Here is a 26,182-nt window from a genome sequence, read left to right as displayed (position 1 = left end):
TTCTTCTTGGAGGTGTCAAGTAAAAGGACAAGAGTTAATGGACACAAGTGACTAATGGTGAAATTGTTTTTTGCATAGTAAAGAAAGTACCCATGAGAGCATTCCACTGAAACAGGTTCCCACAAGGGTTTACTGGAATTTTCAAAATTCATTTGAACAACAACAATCAGACTTTGAACTTAGCCTTGCTTTGAGCAGCAATTGAATTAAGTGACCTCCAGAAGTCACTGGAAACCTAAATCTTCCTATAATTTTATGATCATCTGCTTTTTAACCTATTTGTGGGATTCTCCTTTGATTTAGACAGTAACAGCCAGCTTCATGATGAAAGTTTGTACCCTGAAAGAAGCACAGCCTTTGAGCTAAGTAATTTGTCATTACTTAGATTATTTACCCTGCTGCCATTCTCTACTTTTAGAATTTCAGACTGCCGAAGGACAAAACAGGTACCACAAAGATTGGTGACCTAGCCCCTCAGGACATGAAGAAAGTCTATTCTTTAGCACTGATTGAATTAACTGCTCTCTATGACATACTTGGGACAGAATTCAAGCAGCAAAAAGCTGTAAAAATCAAAACCAAAGGTAAGTTGATGTTTTGTATTCTGAACCAATTGCATCTGTTTAATCCAATGAAAAAATGCACCATTTTTTTTTATGATCTTCCAGCAGAAAATTTATATATAATATATAAGCAGTAACATAGGCCCTAAACAACATTTCATTTTACACCTTAACTCAAGGCAAGCTTTAAACAAGTTCACTGACATAATGTCTCCAGCTCTTTGTCTAAAATTAAAACTGAAGGCAGTCACTGAGCAGATAATCTAAGGAGTGAAGGGTAACTATTTTAGTAGGATGCCATTGCAGCAAGAGTTGCTTCCCAGAAGTTTGTTTGTACTGATTTATTCCCAAAGGGCATGAGCATGTGCTCTTTGTGGGTATTCTTTTCCTGATACCTGAAGGTAGGTACTGGTTTACTTTCAAAATAGGACTTAATGATTTCAATGGTCTTTTTCAGCCTTTGCAATTCTGTCATTCAGGTGAGTCTACCTGACTTTTGTGCTTTTGTTGCTGCAGGTGGGAGATGCTGGGAGCCTTTTTCACCTGTTTCCTATTCTGTCTGGCACAAATGTCCTGTGTCATATAGGCCTTGCCCATCCAGTATTTTCTTAGGCTATAATGCAGTTGTTATGATGAATGGCACCATATAAAGTGAAGATCTAAACTGTTGCAGAGGAGGCAGACACAGCTGCACCATGTCACTTTCATCTGCAAGCAGTTGGAGCATATATGTAATCATAGTACTTTTCTTGGGAGCGGATGAAGCATGGAAACCAATTTCTTGATGCTAGAGGTTTTCAGTGCTTTGTTTGGTTTTTCTATTTTTGGCTTCTACTAAATGCTTTACAAGAGCTTGAGATGTGTTACCACTTAATCACAAGCCTGCTTTGGCCAAAACTCTGTTGTCAAGGTTCAGTGAATGTGACAGTGCAATAGCTCACTTTAAATAATTGAAAGCAACAGAGAGCATAGAGAGATACACAGCAAGGTACAATAGATTCTTCAGAATATGTTCTTCACTTTACAGTAGTAGTAAACAGCTTTTTTAATACAAAAGGCATACACAGAAACATCAACAAGGCCTTGAATGCATTTTTTTTCTTGCAGAAGTACTTGTGCTGTCACTAATAAACAGAGATAAAGCACTTTCTTCTCTTGTATTTTGGGTCTTACTTATAACTGCTTCTTCTTACAAAATTAATTGTTAATTGAATTTCACTCTCAGCATTATTATCTGAATGGCAGGCATTCATAAAATGGTGAATTGATTAAAAACTTCTTTGAAAGGTAAAAAAAGATAGGCTAGCTCATGGCAATATGTAGGAAGTGGACAATGACATCAGCTTTTCTGCTAAGCTAATCTGCTTTTGCAATGTACTGCCTTCAGTGCCTTGTTGCACTGTCTGACCCTTACCTCCTCACTCCTTAAGTGTTTGGCCAATTGATTCATACAGTGGTGGGTCTATTAATTTTCTCCTTTGTGCTTGAGTATGTAAAGATGATGAAAACATCATTCTTCTGGGGAATGCTGTGCTGTGCCCAGTGCTGCTTTTTTATTGACCTCCTGGAGTTTGTTTCTTCAACTACATTTCAATGGAAACTTTTATTATTTAACAAGGACTTAAACATAATAAAGCTATGGGGTATGGATATTGCCTGTAGGTATGAATCCCTTGTATTTTATACATAGACTTTGTATTCTGACAAGAGGTACAAGAACTTCTGGTTTGGCACTGAAATTGATCTTTCTTTGATGTATATCATATTTTCTCAAGGGCTGACAGTTTTTTAGTAATTGCATCTGTTCTGTGTTCAATATTGGCATGGCATCATACCAAGCAGCAGATTTTGACTACTTATATTGTTATATGTTGCTCCAGAAAACTTGCACATACAGCAATTTTCAATACTTCTGACAGAGAAGTTCTGTCTCAGCAAACTTTGGATTGGTCATTATTAGCATAGCTCTCTTTAAATGGTTATTCACTTCTGTTCAACTGGGCCATAACACGAGTCCCATTTACATGAAGACTAAGGTTAGTTTGTCATCAGGGCTAAATTAGCAGCAACTGAATTCCTTTTCAAAAACAAGTTTGTACTGCTTTGGCCCTATTATAGAAGTTATTTTTTAACCAAGAATTAACTGTACTTTTGCTGTTTTTAAAAATGGACCTTTAGTGAGTTGGTTGTCTTGCTAGTCTGCTAGTACTGTATAATTCAAAAGCACGGGAGTTGAAAAGCTGTTACTTCCAAACTCTTGTAGAGAGAAGTGTTTAGAACAACTCTGGGTGATAATTGTATTTGTCTCATTTTAGTGAGTTCTGGATATTTTACTCATGACATTTCCATCTCAACTATAATAACTTGCATTGAGTGGTGAAGATCTGCATTGCAGGGTCATCATCACATCCATTCTACAAACCAGAACTAGGCAGATGGTTCATTTAAACAGTTTGCTTTACTCTGCTGCAGAATATGTGGATGGCAATTTGAAGTCAAAACAGAAAACTCCCGAGGAAGAGATGATGAATCCTTTTAGCCAGAATGTTTTGTGTAATAACTTGATTGTCAAAGACATTAAAACACTTTAAACGAAAGGTCAATAGCTCTGAATGTATTGAATAGACTTACTGCTTCAGAAATGTGGTTTTATGCCAGTATCTCATGTACTGGAAAAGATGTGGATAATATCTCAGTTTCTTTTGCTTTATTTTCCAGACTCTGGCTTGTTTGGTGTCCCACTGTCACTTTTACTGGAACAGGATCAGAAGAAGGTCCCAGGAACCAAAATCCCACTGATTTTTCAGAAGGTAAATAGGCATGAAGAAGTTCTTCTTACATACATGCAAAATGGCAAAAACATAGCATTTATTCCTGGATTTATTGGTTTCCTGTAGCTGTTTTCAGTATAATACTCTAATCCATCCAAGTTACTGTAACTTTTAATTCCAACTTTACTTACTAATTCTGTAAATGTGATATTTTGCATTGCATCAGACCTATTTTGAATTCAAGAAATAAACTCACAAGGCAGGTGCTTTTCCAGAAGACTTGTTGCTTCAGTACAAAGGGATATGCCTTTGCCCATATTGTGTCATGGTAATGGGAGAGATAATTGGAAAGAAGATGGAGACTCTTGATTTGTTGCCCACGCATAGCACATCTCATTTCATTAGAAGAAAATAAAACACTGTGTGTGGACCTGTCCTAACACTGACAGAAACTCAGTGCTCCATCATCACCATTTCACTCTGTTTGTAGAGATGCTTTTTAATTTTTGAGAAGCAGAAATCTCAAAGTAGTTTTGCATCACAGTCTGAAAACTACCACTGTGTGATTCATGCCAGAAATTGCTTTCTCAGGATCATAAAAACACATTTCTGGAAAAGATACTATCTATAAACTGAGAAATCAAGTTGCAAACAGTGATTGATCACTCTGCTATCCTAGCAACATCAAAAATTCTACATAAACATTAATATCTTATAGATGTGATTTGTTTTGGAAGTTGCAGACATCAATTGGAATACAGTTTTACTTCAAATAAGAATATGAAAATAAAAAGTTTCCCATTTCTTCAGCTTGTTCTCAGCAGCATGTGCTTTCCAAAAATGGGAGATTTAAATAAAGTGTAAGAAAGCAATTTTGTTCATTCTTTTAAAGACATCTTGTTTATCACTGAAATGAAACAAAGCAAGCTAACAGGAAGGCTGCTTAATTAAAAATAAAAATACATCTAGTTTTTATTTCACTGAGGAATTTAAATTTAAAATAATAACATAATTTAGTCAGGGGTTTTGCAACTGGAAAATCTGGCAGTAATAGCAATTCATGTGTTGTCATCAGAATCCAGTCTCTGGCCTGCTGCTAAAGCCATACAAAGCAGCCCTGATAGAGATGGAGAGGGGATTTCCCACAGGCAGGAGGTTGGTGGTGGCCAGAGGCTACCTCTTGCTGTTTGCTGAGGGGAGTGAGTGTTCGTGAAGGAGTAGTGGCCACCAGAACTTGCCTTCCCCAGAAGTGGTGATGATGGCAGGTCACACACTGCCCACAGCGTCTTTGTGCCCAGCAGATGTGAGTAGCAGGCACTGATTTGGTGTAAGCTAGGTACAGGATGGGTTGAATGAGGCCAGTTGGCACTTTTTTTTTTTCTTTTTTTAACCAGGGAAAATGCACTAGGGTGACACTTCTAGTGCTGTTCTCTAAATTTGTGGGGTTTGTTGTCCAATCTTTATTATGACATTTATCTGTTACATAAATGTAGTGGTAGGTAAACTCCCTTTAATTTCTGTAACTGGAAAAAACTCTGTTGCATAATTTTTCTTACTGAAGCACTGGTGCAGGAAGGCATGTAACAAAGGCACTGCCCTAGTTAAACATTGTGGGAACTATTTGTGCTGAAATTATGTCATCAGCTTTTGACGTTTAGAGATTTGTTTTAAATACTCTTAAATCCATCCTTCAGTGAATATTTCTAGGCATATTATTTAGGGAAAAATATGATACAAGTTTTAAGTACTTTTATGGAATTTCTGCAAATTTATCCGTGTGAAGGGCTGCAAACTTTTGAGTCTGTTAGGAGAATGTCAGAATTTGCAAACCAGAGGCTTCTTGAATGCCTAGAAATCTGTAGTTCTCTTCTTGTAAAGTCCTAGAGTATTCATGAGATGTTACCTTAATTATTTTGATTTCTTTTGATTTGGAGACATTTTAACAAGGGTAGTGATTGGGATATAATTTTGAAGCCACAGTAATATTTGAAAAGAATTCTTCAGTCTTCGGAGGAGGCTTGAAGGAGGTAAAAACCATACAGGTTTCTTTTTTAATAAAATAAACAAACTTTTCCTTAATAGTACTCATAAAAATGTGTAAGAACCACATTGAAGTTTTCTTCTACAAGAACTGTAATGCATTTGCAAACTGTGTTAAAACCTCTGCTTGTTACAAATCTGTGTACACAAATGCATATGCACAGAGAGGTAGAAACATAAAGGCTTCAATATATCAGAACTCTCTGCCAGTAATTTTTAACTGGCATCTTTGCTCATGCCAATTTGGTTTGTGTTTGACAGCTGATTGCCCAGATAGAAGAGACAACACTGGAAACAGAGGGACTTCTTAGAATACCAGGAGTTTCAACACGAGTAAAGGTAAAACATTGCACAGGTCCCCCAAATGTACATCCCCCAAAATGTATGTGTGGTTGCTGAATTTATTTTGTCATACAAATTATATTTTAGCATCCCATTGTTATTAAAATCTTTAAAAACCAAAAGCAAAATTACTTTACAAGTAAAACTGAATTATGTTGGCCAGAGAAATTATGCTTTCACTCAGTGTAGTTTTGGGGAAAGACTGGAGTTTAAGTTCGAAGGAGAGTCAAAGCTACATTTCAAATTCAGTTGTGCCAAAATCTTATTAATTCTTGGCATGATATTTCCAGCCTTTTGCTTTTTTCCCTGAACCAGTTTAATAATCTGAACAGTTCATACACAGTCTTTCTACCCCAGGAGGAAGCTTTTCCCTGGCATTGTGAGCCTTTTTTAATAGCTAGACTTAACCTACGTTACAGGGCAAGGCAGGCAGCGTGCACTGAAGAACCTCTCACATTTATTTTTATGAACAGCAATATAAGTACTCGGCTCGCCGAGCGCAATCTTGTTAGGCACGTCTGTGCACAGCGACACTTCGCAGGGCGAGTGCCAGTTACATGCAGACTCTTCCCCAGTATTTGCCTTAATGTAGGGAGCTAAATACACTGTATGATTCATGCCAAGGCTCAATGTGTTAAAAAGACGGTCTGAACTGGCCTTAAATTCTAAACAGAAAGGACCATTTAAGTGGATTCAGCTGTCCAAAGATGTCTGCCAGCTTCTGTTGTGTAGAACTTGGCCCAGCTGCTGGTTCATTAGAAACAACTAAAAGAAGGGAATATTGTGGAAATTGGGTTTGTTTATTTACCAGTAACTAAGATACGATTTTTTTTTTCAATTTTCCTCCATTCTTTATTTTTCACTTAACATTGGTTCTGCAAACCGGAGTGATTTCTTAGTGATTTTGTTTATTTGTTTGTTCTTTGATTTTATTAGCTTAATAAAATTTCCCAGGCAGTGGCTCATTCACTATTTGGCTTTCATTTATTTTTAACCTCTCTATTTGCATGAACTACTTATTTAAATTAAGCAATAGTTTTGTTAGCAAATAAGTTCCTTTAGTTATTCTAATAGAAATTTTTTTACAAAGCAAGGAATTTAGCATCCTAAAGAACTGAAATTTTCCCTTAATTTTCTTAAACAGAAAAAAACATATTTTCCTAATTGTATAGTTTTATAGAAAGACACAGAAAAATACTTTGCTATCATATTCTATAGATTTTAAGGTTATTTTTAAAGTGCATTGGATATACCCCATAGCCAAATATATTTACTTTAAAATGTAGGCATTGGAGCACTAGGACACATAGTTGAAATTTCTGCCTTAGCCTCTCAGTAAGTGCCGTATTAAACATATAGATGCATAATTGTATCTATAGGTTTAATACGGCACTTACTGCAGTGATTTGCTCTGAATGTGATGGAGAAGGTGATGAGTCTCAGAGGGAGAATTTCCATCTGTTTCTAAAGCTTGCTATTTTTGATGATCAGGAAATCCTACCCACTTAACTTTAGACATCTGAATTATGACTGTTGCACATTTGAACCTCCAATATAGTCAGTGGAGACAGAAGATCTCTCTGGAGAACAGTCGAGAATATCCAACTTTTATATCAAACTAACTGTCCACATTTTCTTTGTAAGTAGATCCATTTTTGACTTGGACAAAGTTAAATTTAATGAGAAGGGTGTCTTAAAAATGTATCTAATGTATCCTCTGTTCAATTTGCCCCTCTTGTCCAGATAAATAATTATGCCCATATTTTTCCACAGCACATATTTTACAAAACATGCCAGTGTCTCTGTCCTCCTTTTCTGTCCAGAATATCAGAGATAAAAGAAAGGAGGGACCTGTGAGAGACCTGTGCCTCAGGGCCCCTGGCACTATACTGAGGTTACTTTTCACTCTACCAGACTAAAAAAAATAAATGAAGTGGGTGTAAGATCAGAACTGATACTTAGCAATGGATGAAGAAATACTTGGTCTTTGCAGTGTGTTCCTATTTGTGCATCTGTGAAAGGCCAGAAGGGTAATGTCTGCTGCCAATAGTATCCCATTCTTTTCCAGCCCCAGAGTTATGACCTTCCACTGAGATTTTCAGAGCTCTTTACTGTAAAACTTCATGATTTGCAGGACAGTCTGCTTCCACACAGGACACGTTTGACACCCCATGCTAGGCAAAGCTGTATGTGCCCAGCAACATGGAATTTCCCTGTAGATGGCAAGACATTCAGCTATTCAGTTACACAAATCCTTCCTTGTGTTTTAAAGAGAGAACCAGCCTCACCTTAGTGTATATTTTGATAAGAAGCTGTGTGTCAACACTCATAATTGCTTTATTTGTTTATGAAAATGGCCATGCATGCACTGCAGCACCACCCTTGGGTAGCAGTTTCAGAATTGCTTTGTGTATCAATCTTAAAATTTGGGCGGAGGGGAAGTCATGACCCTTATGTGCTTGAGTATGATACCTGTTTCTTACTGTGTATTTATTCCATATGGCCCTTGCTCAGGCCCATGGGATTTTTTCCCATATGATTTGACTGCTGCCTGTTAATGTGTGTTTGCTTGCAGTACTTCTGATCCCACATTTATCTGTTTTGTAGCAAAAGACCAGCAGCAATTGGAGTTAAGCGATATTTCAGATGTCCTTCCTCCCTTTTCAAAGTGTGGAAAGTATTGCTGTGTGTATAACGTGTGACTTCAGCAGCCAAATATTACTGGTGCTCTCTGTATCCATTGCATTTCAGGGTCTTTGCCAAGAACTGGAAGCAAAATTTTATGAAGGGACTTTCAACTGGGAAAATGTGAAGCAACATGATGCAGCAAGTCTTTTAAAACTCTTCATCCGTGAACTGCCTCAGCCACTCCTCACTGTAGAATATCTCAAAGCTTTCCAAGATGTGCAGAGTGAGTAGTGTCCTTTCTGTCTCTGCTGAAAGAATTGATAGCCGTGCAAAGAAGTGCCTCTTTGCTGAGAAGCAAATTGAATAACAACAATATGAGTTCTCCTGGGAAAAGATGGGCATAATTTTGCTACTGTGCAAATAGCATTTTTCATGTAACAGCTATTTTAATAGCTTACACATACTATGAAAGCACATTTTCACTTCTTAATGTTTCTGATAGTAGTTAAGGGGTATACAAGGGTTACACAGAAAATGTATATTACAGTATTAGTTTATAAGTAGTGTTTGCTTCAAAAGAAAACCATAACAAAGATAAGCAGCTCTTCAGGAAATACAACAAGTGATAATTTATACTGTTTAGGGTCTTTTATCCATTTATAAGAGGAGAAGTTAGAGCAGAATAGTCAGAACTGCTGGTAGTCTGTGATCCCTTGAGATCTGTAAGTTCTTGTGAAAATGCCCTCTTTGCCAACTGGTTACAATACAGCAAACATACCAGCTTTAACAGAAGAGAGTGGGGTTGGTGATAATGAATCCGGAGTGAGAACCCACATACATTAACTCCCCAGTCAACACAGGACTGCAAGTTCTATTTCCCTTGCCTGCAGGCAGAGCAATGGCTCATTTCTAAGAGGAGCTTTCATAGAGAATGGTTCATATGGGGATTAAACCATCAACCTTGGCATTATTAGCACCATGCTTCAACCAACTGAGCTAAATGCAGGATCAGAGAATTCACATGGACAGACAGACTGACAAATATTCTTAAAAATTCTTGACTTCTGTGTCAAGTCTCCCAGGTCTGAGCTGCCTTTCAATGCTGTCAGGTTAGTTGGAGTAGGGGGCTGGTGCTTTGGCCTGCTACACATTGTTGTTGATTTTGCAGTACTGAGTGTCAAGTTAAAACTGGCCAGAACACTTTCAGATGGTTCTGGCAGCAAAGAGCTCTACAAGGTTGTTCCATTTACTGGATAGTGATTGGAGCCAGGTGGGTTTCTGCTTGTGCTCCTGAGCTGTCTGAAGGCTTATGTGGTTTTACTTACCCAGAAGTACTCAGATGCCAGGATCCAAACCACTTTCTATACTGAACGAAAGGACTTGCTTCAAAACAGACACAGCACTTCATAGACTCCTGTTGTTTAAATAGTTTGTCATGTTGGTTGTATGCAATAAGATTAGTGTAGAGACAAAGAACCATCTTTTTTTCATGATACCGTGACTAAGTAGTGTAGTTAGAATTAAATATTTAAAGAACATAAATTGAACAATTTAATTTGCTAATTTAAATAATGTAAGCAACTAAAATTCAGTTGTTACTTAGGTAAGCAGACAGAAACTCTTCATTTAAGTAATGAATTTTAATTGTTTTGGAATTGTATTTTTGCTTATGTTCCTAGGAAGAGATTGATTCTCATTACTTTTTTTGAATATTGTGACATATGGTGTTTTGAAACTAAACTTAAGCCTCACTTTTAATGTATGTCTTTCTAAAGCAGGTAGATAACGTTACTCACTACTTGATGTTTTAAATGGCTATACAATTTGCCACTCATTTCTTCAGATCCTTAATTTTTGGTATGGTAGAAGGTAGTCAGCAAGGGTTTTTTTTATTTCATCAATGAACTTTTATTTTTGTTTGGTGGTATATCCTGAATTGATTTTGATGAAAGGTATTGGGAATACCAGTTGGAATCTCAGCAGGATGCATGAGAACATCCCTGTTGAATTTTGAAATCATGTGATAAAACTATGTTGTGCAATTATCTCCTTCTTCACTTGTTTTATGCATGGCCTGATTCATTGGGAATCTTCTGAGAAGACTTGCCAGAGCTTGTACTCTAAAGCATGACAGGAGGAAGTTTATCACAAGTGACAAATGTGGGGCTTTCTGCAGTTCCAGAATGTAGGAGCTCTTCTAGGAGATGGAGGAGTGTAGGGATGCATTCATTGTGCAGCTTGGGTGAATGATGCACCACTGAGCAATTGGTAAAAGGCAGAAGCAACGTTACTTTTCTTTAATTATAGCTTGCCTCATTTGGTACAACACTCTCTGCTGTAGATACATGTTAAGCTTCTCTGCTCTTGATTTTATCCCTTCTGGTTTGCCATTGCAGCTGCTGTTGGTTATGTCGCTGGAGACCTCCCTTACTCAGTTACATGTGGTATTCATTCTGTGTGGGTGACTTGGGAGATCGTGCGACTCTGAAGGCAACCAGAGAAACTGTGAAAGCAGTGTTGAATATACCCTTTGGTGTGTTGGGGCACAGGCTCAGAAAGGGAAGAACAGTTAGCTATTCCTTCTTGTATCATAGCAAAATTAAGAAGGAATCACAAGGCATCTAGAAAACATTGCCAAAAGACTGCTGAGTCACACACCAACTGAATCCTAAAAGAATATTTGGAAATGAGTATCAGAAAACCAGCATCTGCCAGTCCTTTGTCATGCTATGATAATTAGCCATGTGTATGCATTTAGCATTTCGCAAAAAGTTTCAACTTAGAATTTGTGCTTTTTGAAGAGTACAAATAACAATTTCAAAATCCTGAGGTCTGTGTGCTTTATTGGCAGATCTCCCAACGAGGAAACAGCAACTGCAAGCTTTGAATCTTTTGGTTATCCTTCTACCTGAAGCAAACAGAGACACTCTGAAGGTTAGAATTGTTAATACTGTTTTCCTGCATAAATGTTTTCTCTATTTCTATCAATCTACTGTAATGAATGCTGTTGTCTTTTTATTTCAGTTCAAAGTTAATGCTGAAACTACTGATTCTTTTTATTCCCCCATATTTCACATAACTTTGGGAGAAAAAAACAACTTAGGGACCTAATTCCTCCCAAATGACTTTAAAGAATGTGACTTGACATTTTTCCAGGATTGCAATAGTAATCTCTCTTTTCTCTCAATAGTTTTGCTCCCTTTTTTTTGCATCTGTCATTATTTCCAGTACAAAAAATAAACAATGTTAGAATATGATGAATGTGAGTTTCCTTTTATGAAGTGGGTTTAGCTCTTCATTTTTATGCCTCACTTTTCTCTGTGCTCTCAATAAACTAGACATTTACACTTCCTGTTGCTATTTGTAGCATATTACATGGATTCTTCCAGTTTGTGCTTGTCCTTTTGTAGAAAAGCTATTAATGTTTTTTTTTTTTTTCAGAATATGCTTACTGTTAGAGCTGTTACAATCAAGAATGAATGCAGGATTTGTGTAGAATGCAGAACATCATCTATTACAGGCAAAAATCCTACTAGGTCTTACTGTTCAAACAAGACTTTGAGTTGATTATTGTGTGGAGGCAGTCAAGAAGGTTGAGCTACAAATATCTGGAACCAAATTAATTGAAAATTGCCAGTTTTTCACTGGCTGTCATTCACAATGCAGTGCTTTACTCGTGAATTGCTTACCTTACAGAATTAGCCACTCCATGTTTCCATAACCATGACAGCTGGCACTATTGAGTTCACTTTCAGTTTAACAAATGCCAACAGTAATGTCTTCGCAAGCATCTGTGGGATGCTGCTTATACACCTACATAACAAAGGCTTTGAAACAAACCTTACTGTGCAGGGCCTCAAAGTCGCATGAATGCTTTTGCAAATGCTACCCACAAAAACAACAAGAATGTTTTACTTCATTACTTGAAGGAAACAAAACTTGCATTACTGTTCTGTGGATAAATATAGTCACACTTCTATTATTGATTGCTTTTAATGTGGTTTTATTAGGAGTTAAGAGCTTTTTCAAAAAAAAATGCAACATTGTGTTTCACTCATATGTTCATTTTCAACTCTGCACGTGCTTCACAATTCACATACAGAGGTGGGCTGAAAGTCCTGCTCTTATTTCAGGTACTGCTTGAATTCCTCCAAAGGGTAATTGATCACCGAGACAAAAATAAGATGACGTTGAAGAATGTTGCGATGGTGATGGCACCAAACCTTTTCACATTTCATGGGTTTGGCTCAAAGACTATTGAACAAAGCGAGTTTGTTATGGCAGTTGGGACAGCAAATGTCATGCGCTTTATGATTCAGTACCAAAAACTTCTCTGGACAGTAAGTGTGTTTTTAGGCGGGGGTGGAAGATGATAAATTTCACAACAGGGTATCTGAATAGAGAAGTCATATGAAGTTACATCCATGATTTAGAAAAGGATCAGATGGATCCAGCTGAGTTCTTGGTCATGGGTAGCTCTTATGGGAGTAAAACAAAAATATTACATCTGATGTTAAGCTCTGGTGGTCAGAGTTTTAATATTGTATGTACTACAGGTGAACTCAAAAATAAGTCGTTGGGGAATATGTATATTTGGTCTATCAGTATATATTGCTGTGGGCAATTCTTTTTGGCTTAGAGATATTAGCAGGAAACAGTGTTTGAACTCATTGCCCTTTGGGCCAAACTTAGTATTATATAAAACATGTTTTAATAAAGCATGAAGTTGTGTCATGGTCTTAAGCAAAGCTCTAGCTTGGACAAACTGGACAAGTTGGAGATGTGTTGTCCATCAGCAACTTGAAACAATTTTGACCTATGTTGCATGTGAGGAAAAGTAATTAGCTCCATTTTGCATACTGACAAGTGAATGTTTTTGACTGACAAAAGTAAAAACGCCGTATGATTCCACATCTCTTCCCCTAAGCAGTTATAGAATAGAATATTTTATCACAAATTGAGTGGTTTTAAAACTGATTCACAGTTTTATATTATTTGAATCTACAGTTATTACTGGAAAAAAACACTGTTTTTGAGTTCTACCTGATAATCTGGCCACTTAGAAAATTTTGGTAAGAAAATTATGCAGTTATTCATGCTTACTCTATATTTATTTTATCTAGATTCCAAAGTTTATTGTTAACCAAGTGAGAAAACAAAATGCTGAAAGCCCGAAGAAGGAGAAAAAGGACAAAGCTATGAAGAAACTTCTGAAAAAGATGGCATATGACCGGGAAAAGCATGAGAAACAGGAGAAGACTCCTAATGATGTAAGCAAACATACATCTGAAATGCTTTATGCATAGGATTGTGATTTTTAGTGAAAAAGTGGATGTAGCAGAGGGGATATATACATTTTTTAATTGAGACTGTCAATAGATAGCAACTCAGTGTAGATTTCACAGTTTGTGGGTTACTGACATGACACATTTAGAGGTTTGTACTGGTTTTTTCTTTGGCTTCACAGAATTTTCAGGATATTTCTCTTCTGAAAAATGATAAGCACTGAACACTTTGTCCTAACTAGCTGTCTTTAGCTAGAACATGCACAACCTGCCCAACCCAAGAAACCCCAAAGGAAGAAACAAATGTGAAAAACTGATAAACTGCTTCTTATGCAGCTACTGTCCAAGTGGCTGCTGCCAGCCTACCCCAGTGTATATAACCCACAGTTCAGTATCTCTCTCCTTTAGGAAATTGGCTTCTGCCATACCCATCAGTGATGTCAAGGCATAAGTTTCAGCATAACACTCTTCACACACTCCTTAAAATACAAAAATACTGTGGCAATTGTAGGGTTAATTTTTCCTGTAGTTCAGAAAGATTTTAGTTGAGCTGTTCCCACTGACATCAAAACTTTAAAAATACATCTTGTGCATGTTGAAATTGTTGATAATTTTTATAATTACGATTTTTTGGAAACTTTTTAGCCTATACAATATAGTACCTTAATTATAAAGCATTTGAAATACATTATTCCAAAGTTAGTTTAAATACACGAACAGGTAATACCAAATACGTGTATTCTGGTACCATAATGAAAACGTATCAGATTTGGGTGGTATGAACGTATCCCCTTGTGGGTTGAAATCACAGTGAAGATTCTGGTGAGGTAGAGTCATCTTGTGGTCGCTGGTAGAAATGCAGTCTGCTCTGAGCAGTCTGGTTTTCTTACAAAGTGTGTGTATGTCAGACTGCTACCAAGAGAAGGGTTGTCATATTCTTATAAAGGCATTTTTTAAGCTTTTAAGCCAAAGCAAATAGAATGTGTCAAATGAATATGCTATATATCCAGAATCTGCTGGAGAATTACATTTCAGTGTTTCTACCTTGTTTTGTATGCAGTATTTGACATGTATCCTTATGTCCAAAATTGATTAATTCCCCAGGGATCACTTTGCCTTGCCTTGGTATCTGTCTATATTCAGGAATCTTTACACCAAATGAATTGCATATGATTTTAAAATAATTAAACACTGGAATTTGTTTTTCTTGGTCTAATAGGAAAATAATCAAATTGAATTCACTTGAGTCAATGTGATGACACTTAATGCTGCCATCCTGTGTTCAACACCTAAATAGCAGCAAATTCACTGGAAAAAGTAAATGCCGTTTCAAGTTCAGATATTAGATTTTTTTTTTATATAATTCAGTGCAAAGATATGTATTTTTAATCCACTGGGGAGTTAGGGTTGAGGTATTTTAGAGTAAATTATGCCTTTCTAATCTACTTGGGATATAGAACTGAAGCCGCATGTAATATTCTTATTCAGATGTAAATGTAAAGTTACTATTCAATGATTTTTTTAAGCCCTAGAATTCTGTGGAGATTTTTGTCAAAATTAAATGGTACAATATTTTACAAATCCTTCATACTTATTGCAAGCATTCAGTAATTTTGGGTGCTTGAGAACATATTAGTCTTAAAATCATATTCACAAATTGATAAAGCTTCATTGTGAATGACAATTTATACATTTTTCAAGTAAAAAAATGTCTTATTCTTTCAGAAAAAATTATTTGGGTTTTTCTTCTCCCTAGAGTTCAATTCATACTGCTTTAATTTACAAATGAGGTAAATTTCCCGTGCAGTTCTTGAACTATATTTAACTATCAGGTTGCAAGTGAGGCACCCAGACGTGGTGAATTTCCCACTCCAGGGAAACATGTTTGAAACTTTCATAGAATTTACAGAATCTCTAGGTTGGAAGAGACCTTAAAGATCATAGAGTCCAACTCATGCCCTAACACCTCAACTAAAACATGGCACCAAGTTCCACATCCAGTCTTTTTTTAAACATTATACCTAATTAAGTTGTGTGCTGCCGAATAAAGCTGAGGAAAAATGTCTATTTTCTAACACTTGCTGTGGCACCCTACATGATTAAACATAGATGGGCAGAACCTGAGTCACCTCCATATTCTCCAGAAATAACTCAGTATCTGAATTCTTATTAGCAGCTCATTTGGATAAAATTTCATATTAGCTCTGATGAGGCCTCTCTATCAATCACATTTCCCCTCTGAGACAGAGGTTAAAAAGCATTTACTGCAAACTACAGGTGAGATCTCTGTACAGTGTTGAGAGTGGTTGATATTAGAGGGCTTGCAAGGGTTAATTGCTTTTTGGAATACCTATGCATACTTATGGCCCCAAGTCAGTGTTGGGGATTAAGTCTTTGTGTTGGTGTTGGGCTTGAATAATGCTCTAGACAGACAAAGAAAGATGCCCTCAGGACTGGAAATTTACCTACTGCCTTTAGCCACATTTCTAGCATCTATCATGTATTCCTCTGTATGGTGCAATTGTTCCAAAAAAGGGTGATATCATGTGAGCAGCACAACAGCACAACAGGGCTGAGCTACTGCAGGTTATAAAACCCATTGTATCCCACACCCTTCTTTTGCATGATCTGTTTGAATTTACTCAGAATAACCTTTTGACTTCTGCTGAATATGTCACTCATTGCAGTGCCAGATTATTTACTTTAAAAAAAATTGCTACCTGCTAAATAATTTCTCTGTGTATGGTTTTCTAGTTTTTTGTCCCAAACTAGGTGCAGTATTTTTCAGCCCAAAGAGAACAACTCCTTTGAATTTCTTTCAGCCTTTGCTTTGCATGTAGCAAGAACCTTTTGAAAATCAGTTTTGTTCTTCATAATGTTCATGCCGCATACCTGCTTGGTATACTTTACACCTTTAATAAGTATGCATAATATTCCTTAATTATGAAAATATTGCATAGTCACATTTCTCTCTGCAGCTAGTGTGAAAAATATTCAAGTGGGACACGAAAAATGGATTAGAAGAAACTGGGAGAGACTTACACAGTTTCTCATACCTAACTGGGAGAGATCTACCTAGTGGATCCTGTAGCCAGGCAGCTGCTGTTCTTCTCTGTGATATATAGATTCTAAGCCCCTCTGAAAAGGAAGGGTTTGAAGAAGATTAGTACCTCACAGGTGACTGCTGTTCCTGCTGCAGACTAAATGTTGTAGGCCAATGTATTTTCCATCAAGCAAAGATGTTCTGTCTTCAGTTTTTTTAATAATGCAAGTGCCTAATTCAGCCAGGGGTTGCAGTGTTTTAAATCTGACCTGAGAGGGCCTGTGAAGCAGGGGAGGAAACTTGCAAACTGAGTAGCATTGGTGACCCACTCTTCAGTGGGTTGTCAGTCCTCTTGTAGGTTCATAGCTTAATATGTTGTGATATGAAGCCCCTCACTTGGGTATTTTGGACTGTGCTGTGCAGAGAATAGGCCCTGTCATTCAGCTCTTAGAGGGTTTAGGCCACATTTTCTTTCCCATCAACTTGCACTGTGTATTGGCTAGGGGATGCTAAGGTTCTACTCTCTATATAGTTTGGCAGCATGAACATATTGTGCAGCTGAGCATGATTTCTCCTGGAAATGCAGGTGGTGAAAGTGGCAAAATGCATTAATTAGCTGAGCTAATAATGATTCTCTGTGAATAAACAAAGTAATTATTCTGTTTGATCTGTGACCATAATGTTAGAGCTCTGTGGACATTTCTTGTTCTTTTTCTCATATACTCAAAGTGGACTGCTTTTTAAATAATTTATCATATGCCTGCTGTGTAGCAAAGAAAAAAAAAAGTTATCCAGCTGAAAGTTGGAGAAATTCCTATAAAATCAGCTGAGACACAATTATCAAGAAATGTATACAAAAATGAAAGCTAGTTGAAATTTACCATTTTGAATTTGGTGGAAGACCAGATAGGGACATCTATAAACAATCATTTCATCCTTAAAAATGTAATTTCTTTTTGCCAGGATCCCAAAAGTTTGGAAAGAGACAAAAAAATTTTTAGCAGGATTTACTACCTAGCAGATGGCTATAGACACTGGTTCTATAGGTGGGGGTCTTAAAGAACAGATGTGACAAATTTAATCTATGGGAAATCTCATAGCGATCTCTTGCAATCTTATGAGTCTCTGATTCCACAATTAGTACTTAGCAAATTCTCAGTATGATAATTCATACTGCTTTAGACAGAAATAGTTATGATGTCTAGTATTTTTAAATTGATAAATAATAAGACCGGACACAAAAGGATTGTTTGGTTAAAATTGCTTACTGTAACTCATCATTTGTATAGTAATGAGCCTTCATCTATCTCAGGAAACTGTTCTTGTGATTCTGCTCACGTTTGTACTTGTTCTATACTCATTTAACTCTGATGGTTTCAGAGAAGCTATTCTAGATTCACAGGTGCCCAGATTTATTCATTGATTATGGAAGAAAAAAATGTTCAGCCTTGCAACTGGGTAAATCGAGATGTGTGTAGTGGGAAAGGAGACAATGAACTGTCATAATCAACTTTGAATACAGAGATCCTTACTTTCTTTTCCTTTCAAAATGAGTAGGTTTGGGTAAATGATAATGTTATAGGAATAGAAATGTTTCTAGGAACAGAAATTAGGACCTTATTCACAAATAAATTATGTCTTTTCTAACTTCAAATGTAATGTACCTGCAAGTGGAACAGAAAAGCTGTCCTTTATCCTCCTCTGTAGCTAATATGATTAGTATTCATCATCAAGGACTTGTAGGTTGAAATAAAATACAAATCCATTATAGAATCAGACTATTATATAGGGCAGGTTGCCTAGCTGAATATATTCTGGACAATAAGAAATAGGAAGAAAAACTTGCAGTAGTGAATATCTGGTTTTATATCTGTTTTTAAAAATTAAATTTATGAAAAGGAAAGAAGAATCCTTTAAAGTAGACTGATCCACCACCATCAGTACTTTGTGTGGTTTTTTTTTTTCTTTTTTTTCTTTTTTTTTTCTTTTTTTTTGGGGGGGCAGGAGGTTCAGATTAAATGGAACTGGACAGGTTTCTTCCAGAAGTTTTGGCAGAGGGTTGGTGTGGGGGCACTGCCTGGTTTTCATGCCTGCAGGAAGACATTTCCATATCAGTGTCACATGCTTCTTATAATATCAAAGGGTGTTCTTAATATAGAATAATTATTATTGTTATTCTTAACATCTTTGAAAAATAATTGAACACTATTGCTCCTTTGTTCTGAAGTTCTCCCTGTTGTTAAAAAGAGCTTTGAAGGTCGGATGTAATTTACTGAACTGCTGCGTAGTTATTGTATGTTTGTAGAGAAGTGAAGTAAATAGTGAAGTGCAGAGCACTGTACTTACTTATTCCACACTGTATTTTGAGAAGCTCATCAAAGCCAGCTGCTAGCAGCTTTGTTCCACCACTCTTATTGCTTTGCAGACTGATGTTCCTCAGGGAGTGATACGGGTGCAAGCGCCTCATCTTTCCAAAGTTTCCATGGCAATACAGCTGACAGAAGAACTGAAAGCTGGTGATATAGTAGCCAGGTTTCTCAGCCAGAAAAGGTATAAACACATCTTTGTTTAGTTATCGTGTCGGGAGAAGTGTCTCTTCATTTATTATATCAAGAAAAAAGTTTTAAAATACTCAAAGTCCGGGTCAGTTCATGAAATGTTTGGCTGAATTTAGCCATCAAAATACACGCTTGAGGAATTAATGCTTTTATATGTTATTAAAGCTCAGGAAGCCTTTAGGAATACATGAGTGCTGTTAGTAAAAAATTAATTGTTATTTAATCTGATGGGTCAGGAATAGTTTTGTAATTTTGTGAGGACAAGTCAGAAGGGAACTTCAAGAAAACAGAGGAATGAGGTAAGAAGAGAGATTTTTTTTTTATTTTTTTTTTTAAATAATGAATTTATTATGTAAATATATAATGCATTTATATATATAAATCTATTTAAAATGCAAGCATCATAAAGTCACCCCCAGGACATGCATTTCTGTATAACACCATAATAGGTACTGGAGTATAATGATGTGAAAATGTCACACACATTAAATTATTTAAAACAAAAGCTACATTTTAGTAATTCAAATCCATTTAGAAATGGAGAAATTTTAAGCAATCTTTTGAAAAAAAATAAAATTAATGCACATATTCATCATATCTAGCTATTTATCTAAAGCAATAATATGATACACTAGTTGAGATTAAGAAGCTGCTTTTTCCTAAATGCTGTTCTTAGAGTTTTCCACCATTGTCAGAAAGTTATTTTCTAGCTGGGCTTTAGTATATATTATTACAATTAAGCAGTGAGAATAATAGAATCCCTTTTTAATATAGGGACTTCATTTTTCCACTGTCTGTTTTTTACTTCTTTTAGTTGCAGTACAATTAAATCCAGCAAGAATGTGTTTTTTTCCCACCCAACCAGAATGCTTTTTCTGAAATATGGCATATTTGAGGGAAATACTTATTTTTGCAGCAGCAGTAAAAGAAAAATCAGAGGGTAAATATCAAGCTACTTGCTAATAACAATAAAATTCTTTCCTAAAACCTGCAGCTTCTTAATATTTAACTTATTTTACCTTTTCTAGTGTATTGCTCACTTGCAGGACTGTTAATTTGCACTAGTATGCAAGGGTATTCTTGTTCACTGATTGTGTCAGTAAGGATTTGTGATGGGTGCAGTGCTGATTTTAATTAGCATAACTTGGCTGATCCACAAGCACTTTTGTAATATCATCATTCATTGTGTTCTGTTCCCCACAGTGGAAATGTCCAAACACTCAAGAGAGAAGAGGTCTTTCTTTATGAAATAGGAGGAAATATTGGTAAGAATGGCTTCTGAATGACCTCTTTAGCTAGAATAGGATTCCTTGGCATGTTGTCCATGGGCTTTGCTGTGGTTGTATTTTTTTTCATGTCCCTCATTCTCACTGACACTAAAGCAGACAGTTAACCTTGTGGAGAAGGCAGCAGAGATGTTGGTGTGATCATTATATTAGTAGTATCTTATTGTATGTCCCAGAGGAAGTTGGCAGCTCTAACTGATGTTCCTGATATGTAGGTACAGTGAATAAGCACAGAAACGTTGGATACAAAGGTGCTTGAAGTTCATCTTATTCATCTCTTTGTACTGAGGCATAATAAGTGAACTTAGATTTCTTCGTGTTCTGCATTTGAGTGTCACTTGCAGGTTCTTTTAGGGGGAAGAAAATGCTCAGCCAAAAATATGACTGTGATAAAATTTTCCAGCAGTTAGTCTTTCCCTGCTCTGCTTATTCCAGATCCTTTTCATTAAAGTAAATAGCAGACCAGCAAGGTTAATGCCAAGGATAATTTTTGAGCACAGTTCTAAAGTTTTCTTCCACAAATGCAAGAGTATTTTTGCATTAGAAATCAGTTTCTAATAAAAGTATTTTTCATATGCTCAGGAAAACAAAAGGAGAACTAGAAAGCAGTAGTAGATTGGACTTAACATTTACTTTTTCCTTAACTGTGACCTGTTAAACTTACATGGCATTATAAAATTACATGCAGTAATTTTTCTTTTGCAAGTTTCAATTCTGTGTGTAAATTGCTACTTCTGGCATTTTTCTTTTATTCTAATCACTACTATAAATAATTTTTTGCATGTTTGTCTAAACCAAAAGACTTAATTAAAATAGCACTTACCTATGTTACCTGCAACAGGTATGTTTTAGTGTCTTTACGAAGTCTGGTAAATAAGTTACCAAGATAGTTGGGTGCCAGATGAATGTATTATATGTTCTCTTGTAAATCCAGTATCTACATACATTTCCTATGCCCATTAAAGCAGGTTGCAATCCCAGACTTTTTTAAAAGAGAAGAATATCTTATTTATTCTACAGAGGTGTAATCATTGCAGGAAAAAAGGTTTTGTAACAGAATTCCAGTGAAACTGGAACAAGTTACTGTTACTTTAAACATGTGATAGAAATTGTATTTCTCTTAGAGAAAGTGCAGATTTATTTTGTTTTGTTGTGACATAGTTTAGAAAGATGTTTTCTCTGTCTGAATGGTTTACTTCCAGAGGATTTCAACTTTAATCAGTCCTTGTTAGTTCTTATTAATACTCTCAATTGAAGTAAGAGAAATTCCCTGCCTTTAACCTGCTGTACAGGTTTAAGTAAACCAGCTGTCCTGACTTTTGCCATCTGTCTCTCTTTCCAGTGTGCATGACTCATATAGAGGGAGCCCAAAACAAGAAGACTTGAGGGGCTCATGACACACTTATGTCCTTACACTTACGCTCATAATTATAACAAGCACAATGCTGTGATCTTGTCCTCTAGCAGATGCAGCTGCTGGAGTCTGCAGACGTTTCTTTAGTAGTCAGTACACTGTAGGACTTCAGGGCACTGATGGGACTTCTGCCACTGCTTTGTGCCTGGGACTGGCTGGATGGGGACATGCAAAGTGCTGTCCCCATGCTCTCACTGCCTGAACATGCTGTACTGAGCAAAGGAGAAGACCTAGGTCAGCAACATGGGCAGTACTGGTCACAGAGGTTTGAATTAAAATCCTAGAGGGAGCAGATGGAGTCTGTGCCTGGTTGAGCAGAGAGTCTTGCCTTCTTGCCTGCTCTGTGCAGGGCATCCAAAGAGCTGGCAGACAACCTCAGCTGCAGCATTCCACCTGTGTTTGCCTCCCATCTCAGGAGCACTGGAAACGTCTGTCTGGCATGAGCCATCCACCCCAAACAACTGCATAGCAGAGTAGAAGAGGAGCTGTGATGCAGAGCTGCAAATGCATGAGATAGTGCTTTGCCTGTAGGAAAATGGGAAGAATGTGCAGATCTTGATGGATCAGCATATGCTATTTTCTTCATAGCTACTAGACATAAATTAATTGCATCTAGTGCACCAAGTACAGTGTACTACTTTCCCCTCCAAGGACAGCAACTATTACAAATGCTATGCAGAACAGCTGAGTTAAGAGGAAGAGGATAGGGAGTAACACCTTCTTAGCAAGGAAAAACCTTGCACAAACTTAGCATTTAAAAAGGGGAAAATAACCTGAAATTTTAAAGAGCCTCTATGCAAATGTGAATGTAGTTTTTGGATATAATCATGAGAGGATCAGGACATTGCTTACTTGCAGAGGGGAGTTCCCATCTGTATGGTCTTTGTGAGAAATCTGACCTAGAATGTGTCACAGAGGTAGAACAGCCCCTTCTATCCTTCCTTCTTCCTCTTGTCCCTTCTCCTACGGGGAGGGTAGGAGCACCTCCAACTTTTATGTGCCTTGTCTTTTGTTAAACACCACAGAGAGACTTTGAAAATCTACATGGAGTAAAGCACTAACAGGAACTTTGGAAGTTATTTCATTTTTCTTTTGGTACTGGTGTAACCACGTGTCTTTTCTGTTTCTAGGAGAACGCTGCCTTGATGATGATACCTACATGAAGGACCTATACCAGCTCAACCCAAATGCTGAGTGGGTTATAAAACCTAAACAGAGCTAAGATCATAACTAATAGCAAAACCTCCAACCTGTGGACTTACCTTGTACAGCTGAATGTTTCAAAGGGATAGTGTGTCCTTTTAACATTCAACCATTATGTATATTAATAGAACTTTATCCAGTTAAAAAAAAAAAAAAAAAAAAAAAAAAAAAAAAAGGCAATAGTGACCCAACAGTTATAACCAGTAAACTTTCAGTTTTACTTGCAGAAAAATTTTGGAGATAGCACAGTTTTCCCACTCAAGTTTGAAATGAGCAAAAGTTCCTTATATATTTTATATATAAGTAGCTTAAATATTTTAATGGCACTAAGCTACCTCCCATCTGGTAGGTCTTGAGTCAGAAGAATTTATTTTTCAAGCAGATGTTTAAACTCTTTGTATTAAGGACCTACAAATTGTTTGTGTAGAATTTTGTGTTCATATAGGTTTTTTCAATGCTAGTACAATAGAAAACCGGTTCCTGATCAGCACTTCTGAATGGTACAGTATTAAAAATACCTGACCGAGTGATATGAATTTCCCAAATTACTGTGAATTTCACAGGAAAAAACTGCAATGCAATCTATTTTGTCTTTGGAAGTCCTAATTTAAAGTTTGATGAAAACTATTTAAAAACAACTGTGAAAATGCTTTCTATGCAGCTTTTTTGCTAGATCTTTTAAGTAATTTTATTTTTACTTCAGTTGATTGTGCTCTTGAGATTATTACAAAAAAAAAAAAAAAAGGAAGAAAAAAACAAAGGTCCACATAACAAGGTGAGTCTTTTTAAAGCTCACTACTCTTGGTATTGTCCTTTCTGGCATATTGTCATGCACTAGAAAAACCTTTTAGGTATTTCAGCAGCCATGTTACATACCCTGATTTCAGGTTTTCTGGGCATCTGATTGATTGAGTTTTGTGAACTGCCAAAACTTTTCAGCTACTAGCATAATAAAAACTTTCAGGAAAAATAAAATAACTGTGGAAGGAAACTGTACTCTAAATTCCATAGGTAGCAAACCACTAAACCTTTCACTCAAAACCATTGTAAGGGTCTACTGTGGGTATTACCTACCATCGGCTATGTATCTGGTTTATCCTGGACGAGGCTAGAAATCAAGTTCTGATTTCCCTTATGGTGATAGATGCTGTCTAAAATTAGTGGTCCAACAGAGAACTATTGCAAATCCATCCCCACTCAGGAAAGGACTGAAAGCTCCCCAAGGAATTCACTGATAATGAATTATAGACTGAGGAGGCTTGGTGCAGCACAAAGAGCTCTGTGGCCTGGAGCTCCAGAGCCCCTGTTCTGCAGCGACACTTTGGGCTCACTAGTTTGTGTACCACTTCACAATTTATTTATAAACTAGCTCAGCTGTGCTCAAGTGCTTACACCTGCATGCTGACTATCTGAGGTAACTACTGTGAAATTGTATCCTTGGAATGAAATACTTTCTTTCAATGCACACAGAGATTTATACTGACCTCATAGGGAGTATTCTACATGCAATCAAGGACTGAATTACATTTTTTTACGTGATCAAAGCTGATTAAAGGAATAAAGGACCTTTCTGCTGAGCTTTGGATGTGGGCCCTGTGTTGACAAAGTAACTACTGGAACTCTCCCTTTTATGTACAAGCAGTGAAATAGAACTCTGAAAGATCATAGAAAAATTAGACATCTGCTGATTAGTTATCCACAGCATATGAACAATTTTGGGGCCGTGTACATTTATTGTTTCTTAAAGTTAAAGGCTGTCTTCATATGAAGAAAAAGCACTGCACTGGTTGGTTCTAAAAAGCAGGATGAGTAAAAGAGGAAATTGTTCTAATGTGACTGTACTGCCCTCAGTGCTCCATCTATCTGGGCGTTCCCACGTGGTATAGCACCGTGCCACTATGGACACATCGTCTAAGACAAATTACATTTTTCTGTAGAACAAACTCCCTGTTTTTCAAATGGAAGGAATAGAGTGGCAAAGCAGTACAATGCTTAGGTAAACATTTATGAATCTATTGTAATAAATATAAGGGGGTTTTTTTTGACATGTAATGTCACATACGTTATAGTTCTGTGAAAGATTACTTGTTACTGGAACTCTAGGTGTTATTTTAATCAGGAGCAAAGTGCAGATGATAGGAACAGCTGTTCCTAACAGTTTCAGCATAAAATTGCAACCAACCTGTGGTTATGATCTCTTAAATAACTTTGTTTTTGGTTTAGTGCCATTGTTTGGTGTTTTTTTTAATTTAAAAATGTTCTTTTGTAATTAAATGTTGGTTTTTTCTGACTTTTTCTGACTTTCTCATTCAAATACTTATTTTTCTGCGTAAAACATATCCAAATGACACTAAGTGATAATTATTTTGTGATTTCGCATTTTACATCTTTGTAGAGAGCTAGTAGTATTGTATATGACAAAGAGACATTGATAAGTTAAAATCCTGCAAAATGAACACCTGCTGAAAAAAGAAATAACAGGCTAGAAGTTTATAACTTTGCAATTGCAATACACAATTGCAATATAACATTTGCTGGGTACATGCAAAGGAACAGGAGACTTCTCAGCGCTCATTGAAAATACCGGCTCTACATTTTTCATAATCAAGTAATTAAATTAGGGCACAAGTGGGAAGTCCAAAATGCATTCAGGTAAGCTGATAAGACTCTTCTATAATTAAAAATACAGTGCTTCATTAGTTGCTTATTTGGGGTGATTTGGTAGGCCACCACTGTTTGACTGATGACTTGAGAAGCACATCTGCATGAGATTTTTCACCCAGTGTCAGATTAATGCTGTGTGCAGCCCTGTACAGGCATTACAGCAACCAGGACTGGGGAGAGGAAGAAGTGGGGAAGCAGGTGATGGTCCCTCTTACCACTGCCTGGATGTTGTGGAGCGTGTAAGGATGGTTTTGTGCTCAAAAACCCTCTGGTGAAGGAGGAGGAAGGAGGAGAAATGTCCCCAATGCTTTTATGAGGTGCAGACACCTTTCTCACACTGCCTGTTCTTCAAAGACTACAGAGTTTGTACTCATCCTCCATAGCC

The 26,182-nt window shown here is 36.7% G+C and overlaps 1 protein-coding gene across 3 annotated transcripts in view; it reads left to right on the top strand.

Moving 5' to 3' along the window:
* ARHGAP18 (Rho GTPase activating protein 18) overlaps positions 1–25,423 on the top strand; it is a 91,998-nt gene extending 66,575 nt beyond the window's left edge. For all 3 annotated transcript variants that reach the window (XM_077782212.2, XM_031504375.3, XM_021547115.4), the window contains exons 6-15: positions 419–584; positions 3,282–3,373; positions 5,636–5,713; positions 8,468–8,627; positions 11,196–11,278; positions 12,478–12,684; positions 13,468–13,614; positions 19,098–19,222; positions 20,434–20,495; positions 23,061–25,423. In XM_077782212.2, the coding sequence (XP_077638338.1) occupies positions 419–584; positions 3,282–3,373; positions 5,636–5,713; positions 8,468–8,627; positions 11,196–11,278; positions 12,478–12,684; positions 13,468–13,614; positions 19,098–19,222; positions 20,434–20,495; positions 23,061–23,152 (1,212 nt within the window). In that variant the 3' untranslated portion in view covers positions 23,153–25,423. The remainder of the gene's footprint in view (positions 1–418; positions 585–3,281; positions 3,374–5,635; positions 5,714–8,467; positions 8,628–11,195; positions 11,279–12,477; positions 12,685–13,467; positions 13,615–19,097; positions 19,223–20,433; positions 20,496–23,060) is intronic.
* The last annotated feature ends 759 nt before the right edge of the window (positions 25,424–26,182 follow it).

The sequence above is a fragment of the Lonchura striata genome, chromosome 3, assembly GCF_050655825.1.
Source record: "Lonchura striata isolate lonStrDom1 chromosome 3, ASM5065582v1, whole genome shotgun sequence".
Taxonomy (NCBI): Eukaryota; Metazoa; Chordata; class Aves; order Passeriformes; family Estrildidae; genus Lonchura; species Lonchura striata.
The sequence above is the reverse complement of the archived record's forward strand: the minus strand, read 5'-3'. Positions and strand labels throughout refer to the sequence as shown.